The 9,025-nt window shown below is 25.4% G+C and overlaps 1 protein-coding gene across 1 annotated transcript in view; it reads left to right on the top strand.

Annotated features, from left to right (window-relative positions):
* Positions 1 to 7,138: 7,138 nt before the first annotated feature.
* The window catches only part of LOC113384391, an 11,805-nt gene continuing 9,918 nt past the window's right edge, over positions 7,139 to 9,025 (top strand). The window contains exon 1 of the mRNA XM_026622109.1: positions 7,139 to 7,172. Coding sequence (XP_026477894.1) covers positions 7,139 to 7,172 — 34 coding nt within the window. The remainder of the gene's footprint in view (positions 7,173 to 9,025) is intronic.

The raw sequence follows: 9,025 nt of genomic DNA, 5'->3' as shown, positions 1-9,025 counted from the left end.
CACTTCTGTTTACTCCGTCGGCCTTCGGGACAGTATCTATGACAATATTATGTAGAATGATTTACATGAACAATCGAGAAAAAAAATATTTTAATATTGTTTACCATCTTAATTAAAAAAAGCCTTTTACTATTACCCCTATTACTATTACCCCTGTTACAGATAACCCCGAACTCCCCTATCTCTTTACAAAGTAATGCTAAGCATCGAGGTGAATTGATGCAAATGGGATTCTGATTTAAAGAATGTTCTCATGCTAATGGCAACGAAACTTTAATTAAAAATAGAGTTCACACAGAACGACATTAGACTCTTTTTCTCGATGTCAGATAAATAAAAAATAGCCGACTTTGACAGTAAAATTAGTCATTAAATAAATCTTGAAGGTGCAGTAATCATGCGTTACTTGAAAAATGCAATAATGTGGAATTTTTTTTAAATGCAGAGGATTGGTGAAACATTCCAATGAGATCGCTCTTTTGAGTGCAAATTTTTATTCTTTTATTTTTATAAATAACTCTATAATCTATTTTCAAAACGAAAAATATAGAATAATTAATATAACTTATTCAAAAAATACAAGACAATGGGATAACCTAGCGGTATGCCCTTTTATGGATTGCTTGGATTACAATATTCAGAAAATTAAATTACGTTATAGAATTTTTGGAATTCAAACAATTTTGATAGACAATTTGCAAATGTAAAATTTAAATTAGCATTTTTGCAAATTATATTTCTAACAATTATAAAGATTTATAAATAAATTGTTTTATAACTGAAATCGATATATTTTATACTTAATGATAAAATACTACAATTTTTTATAATATAAGGTACTAAATTCATTATTGATTTCAAATATTTGAAATATAATAAAAGTAATTTTAAAAATAAATATCGCCTTCAAAGAGTATCGTTTTATTTTTTTTATTAAATGAATTAATAATATAAAAAATTATACGTAAGATTTATTTAATTGCATTATTTCTTGTAATTATAATTCTAGAAGAGATGAACTTGAATATGAGAATTTAGCTTAAATAATTCTCAAAGCCACGCACTTTCAATTTCACAGCAAAGGCATATAATAAAAATTGAAATAAAAAATGAATTTGTATAATTTTTATATTTATTAAAATCAGAATACAATGAACTTGAAATCATTTAACACATGAGAATGAAAGTATAAAAGTGATTGTTTTAATTTATCCTAGGTTAAGATTTTTGTGTATGAGAAGTTATTAGTTGAATTTGCTGTTGTTCATAATATATTTATAATTCAATTAATAACCAATTAAATATTATTTGTATTTGCAAATTGTTTGCTATAAATTATTATTCGCAGCAAATTATATGTATCTCTGTCTTTTCATTTTTCCTGACTAAAGTAAAACAAATGGTACTTAATATTCGCGAGAATGAAAAAAAAGATTTAAATGTAGAAAAACTCCCATGAGAAAGTGAAAATTAAGATGCTGTGCACATGAAGTTCTAATTAAAACGAAGAATTTATAGAAGTCGTTTAATAGAATTGTTTAGAATGGATAAGATTGCGGAAGTCTCAGCCGTAAAATTCGTGTGACATGAAGATTTGCAGAAATAAAACCTATCTTAGTTCAATCTTGTTTCAATTAAAAAGATGTATAATCAATTACTAAGCAGAATAATGAACTGACTGATTCTGATATTTATTTTTATTGATGGAGATATAAGAGCAGACAGTAAAAATTAATACTAATTTATAACTAAACCGACGCTCAATCTAATAATAATACTGAATTATAAAATTGACAATCATTAAGAAAAATAATAATGTAAGAGATAGTTTGAATAATGATAATATATTTTGGATTTAAGAGTTTAGAAAAACCTATAAAAATGATATCCTATAGATAAATAAGAAAACAGAAAAACAACAAAAATAATATCACGTTTATAATTCATCCTATAATTTGTTTATAAACAAGCATCATATTGGTACCGAATACATATATATATATTTAATAATTGATTTTTTGTATTTGGAATCGAAATTAGTTTATAATTTTTAATATTTAGAATAGCATCTTACAAAAACACAAATAAGCAGATATCAGAATAATTCCTATGTAATTTAAGTTTGATATTATTTCAAACAAAATTCTGCTGCGATACGCAAATATGTTTTTAATAACAAATGTAAATATAAATTCGATAAATTCTTGAATAATTTCAATTTATATGTTACTAGTGATTAAATTGCAATATTATTTAGTTTTTTTTTTTTTGAATACTTGGAATTGCATCTTACAAAGACAAAATTTATGAGATATCAGTATAATTCCGATTTCGAGATTAAATTTAATTTTAATATTGATTAGAAAATTTGAAAAACAAAAATTTTTACTTTTAATTTAATAGGTATAAGTATAATTTGTATGAAACTTAGGAGATGATTTTGCTGTAAAATAGACCAATGTTATGGCAAGGTTTTGTTAGGTAGCGTCTTTTCATATAAAGTGGTACTAAAAACTGTCAAAATGCTATGTGTATACTGTAAAGGCGTTTTAGATAAAAAATAGAGCCTAGAAAACGCACAAATGTCAAAAAATGAATAATATGAAAAAATCTAAGTAATACAAAAATTAAATACAAAGTTTGTAAATGAAATTAAATTATTATTTTATTGTTTATATCTCTACTGTAATATTCATAAATAAGTATAAACACAATTAAAATTGGTTAATTATTAAAGAAAACTCAAATAGTATACACGGAAAAGCTACGTAACATAGTCTTGCCATAACATTAGTCTATTTTATGACACAGTCGATCTCTTAATCTTAGCAATATTTAAAAAAAATCCAATAAAAATTAAATTATTATTTCATTTTTTATAATTACATATAAAAACAAATAAAATTGATTAATTATTTTAAAAAAAATCAAATAGCATACACCGAAACGCTACGTAACATAGTGTTGCCATGCCATACATTGATCTATTTTATGACAGAGTCTTCCCCTTAATCTTAACAATATTTAAAAAAAATCATATAAAAAAATTAAATGATTATTTTATTTGTTATATCTCTACCGTAATATTTATAAATAAATATAAAACAAATAAAATTGGTTAATAATCATTACAAAAAATTCAAATAGATATACTGGAACGTAACATAGTCTTGCCATAACATTGCTCTATTTTATGATAGAGTCGGCTCCTTAATCTTAGCAATATTAAAAAAAAAAACGTATCCAAAAATTAAATACAAAGTTATAATACAAAATTGAATATCTATACTATAATAATTATAAATAAATATAAAAACAAATATAATTGGTAAATTTTTCAAAATTTATTTATAATAGCTTACATTTATGGTATTACAGAGTTTTAAAACTTATTTATAATAGCTTACATTTATGGTATTACAGAGTTCCAAAATTTATTTCTAATACCTTACATTTATGGTATTACAGTGTTTTAAAACTTATTTATAGTAGCTTACATTTATGGTATTACAGAGTTTTAAAATTTATTTATAATAACTTACATTTATGGTATTACAGTGTTTTAAAATTTATTTATAATAACTTACATTTATGGTATTACAGTGTTTTATAACTTATTTATAGTAGCTTACATTTATGGTATTACAAAGTATTTAAATGATTAAAGATGCATGTTTGATGAAAATTATGTAAATCATTCAGAATCGTTGTCTTCACTGTCCACTCCTACATTTTGTGGTCTTAATTTCAGAATATAAGTAGGATTACGTCCTTTATCTTTACGCCGCTTATTTTTTGCTGGTCTTCTAGTAGCGCTTACCTCACCAGATATAGGATTGTATGCTGAATCTTCACTTTCAGTGATCATAGGAACTTTAGTATAGTATTTTGGCGTCGTTAATATTACTAGGCCATTCGAGGCAATTTCCACTAAACGTTTCAATGACTCTACAATCATTTCCACATTCCTGTTTCCGATAGCATGTTTCAAATCAAACGCTATGTTAGTAGCTTCAAAGAGTTGCGTTGAGTTACAAGGTGTATGAAACCATCCATTAAATATCAAAAACATTTCAATCACATCATCGAATTCTTCTCTTGTCATACTATCAAAGCTCCTGATGGTTCTGTTAGGTCCCCGTTCTTGGACCAGTTTAGCAAAATTTTGTATTTGATCCAATGCTAATTTTTTGAGACTATGGTATGTACTCATAGCCGACATGGAACTCATTTCGGCGACTACTGATTTTACTTCTACCAACATTGCAGCTGTCGCATTTAAATTTGTCCAGCTGAGGATTGTTTGGAATCCTCTGAATGTTGTTTCGATTTCCTGATGAATATACTTTCCAAGCGACCGAGCTTCTGATATTGATTGCACTTTGTAATGAGGAACTGAATTCAAACATGGTCTAATGCCTAAGTTTAGCAATGAGATGAAAAGTATTATACTATGCGATGGAGTCATTATTAAGAACTTATTAAATCAACTTGCTTTACACAAATGCTTCTCTAGGAGTTTTGCAAGCGTTTATATAGCAACTGTATCAAATGTTTATTTTCACAAATCATAAGTAATTTATTTCTTATAAAACAGTTCGTGGCTTTATCAATTGTTTATCAATGTGTTTATGTATTAGTCATAATTGTTAGCATTGCAATGCATATTAAATCAAGAAACAAGCGCAGCGAACGATTTGGTAAATATTAATCATGGGCTTGGGGAAAAATGTAACTATTAAGAATTTAAACACCTTGTATAATACAATTCAAATATAGTTTAAACTAGAACTAAATTTAAATGTCAAGTTAATTTTTACAATTACGTGCTATGTCAGAAATGTTGTTTTAAGATTCATTTAACCACTATCAACTCCTTGAAATATTATTTCATATGCATCTAATATTTTATGTTGTTTATTATTAATGAATTTTAAATTACACCATTCTGGTTGATTACTTTTCATTGTGCTACTTGCAACATAATTTCAAAATTTTGACTACTTGCTCAATTACAAATTTAAATTTTATACATATTTTCTTCAGAATTTAACGTTACTTCTTTAATAAACCGATCTACCAGCTTACCTTTTAATATAACGATTTATTGTATATCGAGTTAATTACATATGACTCATTTACATAATAAAATGTTATTCACTATTTTCATACAATTTTGTTATGTATTAGATTAATCCTACTTAATTAGCATGAATCATAAGTAACTGCTTTCTTTGATTATTTATCGCAAATGTTAATTAGAATAATCACATTTCGTGAATAAACATTTGGAAACACGTGAAATGATTATACGTCTTATAACAGGAGTGACTAATAGGATTTGTTTAAATATTAATCATATACATGTATATATATATATATATATATATATATATTAGGGTGGTCCTTAATATGGACATTTTCGAATTTTCTTGCTTCCAAAGACTTAAATGGTTCCAAATTGATAAAAAAAACAATTCTCTGAAAGTTTTAGCTCTTAATATTGGAAATAGCATGAACAAATTTTCAAAAATTTTGCAGAGCGTCGAATTTTCAATAAAAAATTACACGAATTTTTACTTATACCTAAAAAAATTTTTTTTTAATTTTCAAAATTTTTCCATGCTATTTCCATAACAATGACATGCAAGTGGATTTACATGTATTAAAAAAATCCTTTCAAAATTCTTTGATGACTACCGAAAAATGTTGAAGCGATTGCACACGTTTACGAATATTAAATATAAATTTTAATTTGATACAAAAATTAATTATAAATACTAAAAATAACAATTACTTGCAGAAAATATATTATATTTTGATTATATGTTCAGAATTTGGACTAAGAGAATCCAATTGCAGCTATATATTTCTAGAACAGCTTTTTAAAATAATATTTGATCTAATTTATTAAACAAATCTAGATATATTAGACAACTTTATAAAATATATATAGAGACAGATTTATACTCAGAAAAATAATAAGTTAAATATAGTTTTATTTTCTTAATACATTTGACATTAAAAAGTATGTTAAATCTTCTGTAATCAGGTGTTCAGTGAATAAAAATTAGTTACATCTTAGGACTGAAATAATACTTAGTATTTCTGGTATGATTGAATCTGAAAAATCATATCAATATATACAAAATCTGGTACTTTTATGAAATAAAATTATAGTAAAATTTTATTTTCTCTATAATATGAAGTATTAAGTTTTTCCTTAAATAGTTAATGCCGATTTGCATAAAACTATGTAACAAATTTTCAGTCACATCAGATTATTGTCTTTTAATTTTGACAACAGTTTTGTCCTGGGCTCTTTACTAAAAGCTTTGCTCTTACAATCACAGTTTAAATGTTTAATTCCCTTCTCGAACAGTCTAATATGGGGCAGTATTGATATCAATCTTTTTATGAGAATATAGATCTGAATATGATTTGAAGTGGGAATAGATTTTTAGAGTATCATTTACTATTGAAAATACTTAATCATAATCTGGGTTACCTACGACAACGACTGGTTAATCCTAGGTTTTAAGGTATCACATCACAACTACCTCATAGAACACTAAGAATTGGTAATAAGAATTATTATCATTGCTGTTCAAATAAAATATTCTTGCTGCTAATTTTACGTACGCTTAATACTATATATAATCAAAATTAATGTTCCACAAAACGATGTAATCAAATGCATAATTTCGTGTGAAAAACACACATTACAAATGTATTCCCGAATTTCGGCGTCTCAGAATCTTACAAAAAGCAAAAAAGAACTCTATCTCGATTATCTATCTGCTCGACAATAAATAATCCTCACCTGTGTAATAAATATAAAAGTCGAATCGAAAAAGAACCACGCAGAGATGACCAAGACATCGGACACAAATCACATATTATGTAAAAAAAACTTAACCAAATGTACAGGTTTCCGGAGGAGCACATTAACATTACCGGAATTACATGGATTTACCTGGAGTCAATATTTCACAAAGTTTAAAGACACGAGAAGAATTTTTGAGATTTTAATTAGCTAACGTATGCCCCAAATTTTAAATATTCGATAAATTACGATTGGAATCGATTCGATATGTTGAAATCAATGTGCCGATAATTATTGAAATTTGATACTGTAATGGGATATTATAGAAAGAAGTGGCTCGAAAAAGGTAATTTGAAATGAATATCTTTTTAACAAACTCTGTATACAAAATTCAATGTATTTGTTTTTTATCTTTTAATATATTATCTCATATATATAATCCAAATTGTATTGTATATCTCATTAATTATGCATTGGTATTTTTGTACATATTATAGAATTTTGTTCTCAATCATTATTAATACCGCAATTATAGTAATCGCAAAATAATCAAAATTTTTGCATATCTCCACGTTTTGAAGGTTTCTGAACATTTTGAAATCCCTTAGAAAGTGGATGTATGTGTGTGTGTATGTATGTATTTTTGGATACAATTTTTTACTTATACAGTTCAAGCAAATTTAAACATTTTCAGATTTTTTTTTTCATAATTTTTGAAATAAAATTATTTTAATGAATTCGACGAATAGCATTCATTGTTTGTGACGCAATATATTTTTTGGAAAAGTTTATTATTAAAATCGCTACTTAATATTTTAGAATTACATCTCTATTTGTATATGAGCCAAAGTTCAATTTATAACAGGACAATTTTTTTTAGACTGTTAATAGGACATAAAATAAATCAAAGCAATAAGTATCCAATAAGACTCTTTTAGACCACACAGTTCAAATTCTAAATTGTTAATTAATTCTATGTCATGTTATATAGATTGATGGATAATTAAGAGCTTTGTAACTACGAAGTTTTACTTGTAAAACTTTAAATAAAGAATGCTAATCTCTCTGAAACATAAATAAATAGTTGTTGAACAGAATTTGTTATACTTAATAATTTTTTGTGTTTTTGTATCAATAATTATTATAAAGCCTATTACCAATTGTAGTTATTCAAGCAATATAATATGATATTATAATAAAATTTAGAATAAATTTTAATGTCTGTTTATAAAATTAGAGGATGGACCACCGCGTTACTCAAATGAAGTGATTCACAGTTTATATAAAATAGGTTCGAAGAGGTGGCTAATATAGAATTTCCTTTAAAACCAGATAATTATTGATTTTTGTGGCATTGCGATTAAAATTATTGGAAAATATATTCAATAATATAACAAAAGTGAATCAAATAATAATAGTACAAACTTTGGATACAAAGTCAAGGCCTTGCTTTTTTCAACGCAAATCTGTGAGATCTTTCAAATTAAGCAACAGTTCATCAAATGATTTTTATATTTTGATATAAATGTATCAATATAATAATGTAGCTGCTTCATAGATTTATCCTGCTAATTTTTTCATTTTTGGTTCAGAACCATTAATTGATATTAACATCTAACAACATCTAATTTATTTCGGCGGTTTCTCCATCATAATGGTGATATATAATGCTGAAATATTGATTTTTAAATTTCAAAAAATAAAAAAATCACAAAAACAAGCTTGATTATTTTATTTCAGTTTTATAATACTGCAATGAAATCAATTCAGCACCCGCGTACTCTTTAGTAATCATTTACCAATAAAATCTAATAGCCAATTTGAGCTTCGCTAATAAAATCAATATTGTTGCAATTTAAATAAAATATCAATTCCAATGTGATATTCCGCTATAAAACAAATATGCAAAGCAGTTAAAATTTTTATATTTTGCATGTCATTAAAACATTGATATTCTTCGATGCTTTCTTCTAAAACGTACAATGACTGCTGTTTGGAAGACTTTCGCGAAAACACATAATAATTGTTGCATTATTTTTTTCAAACTTTCTCTGATAATTACTTTCAATTTCTTATTATTATCGTCTATTTTGAATTAAATGTGAGTGCGTTTTCAAATATTATACGAGATTCGATAAGACACAAATAAGAAAGATAGGATTTAAAAAACTAATACCAGAAATAATTTATATATGAGGT

Source organism: Ctenocephalides felis, unplaced genomic scaffold (assembly GCF_003426905.1).
Source record: "Ctenocephalides felis isolate EL2017-DRISC unplaced genomic scaffold, ASM342690v1 CF-g0.4_SCAFFOLD_00845, whole genome shotgun sequence".
Taxonomy (NCBI): Eukaryota; Metazoa; Arthropoda; class Insecta; order Siphonaptera; family Pulicidae; genus Ctenocephalides; species Ctenocephalides felis.
This window is presented reverse-complemented; position numbering and strand designations above follow the sequence as displayed.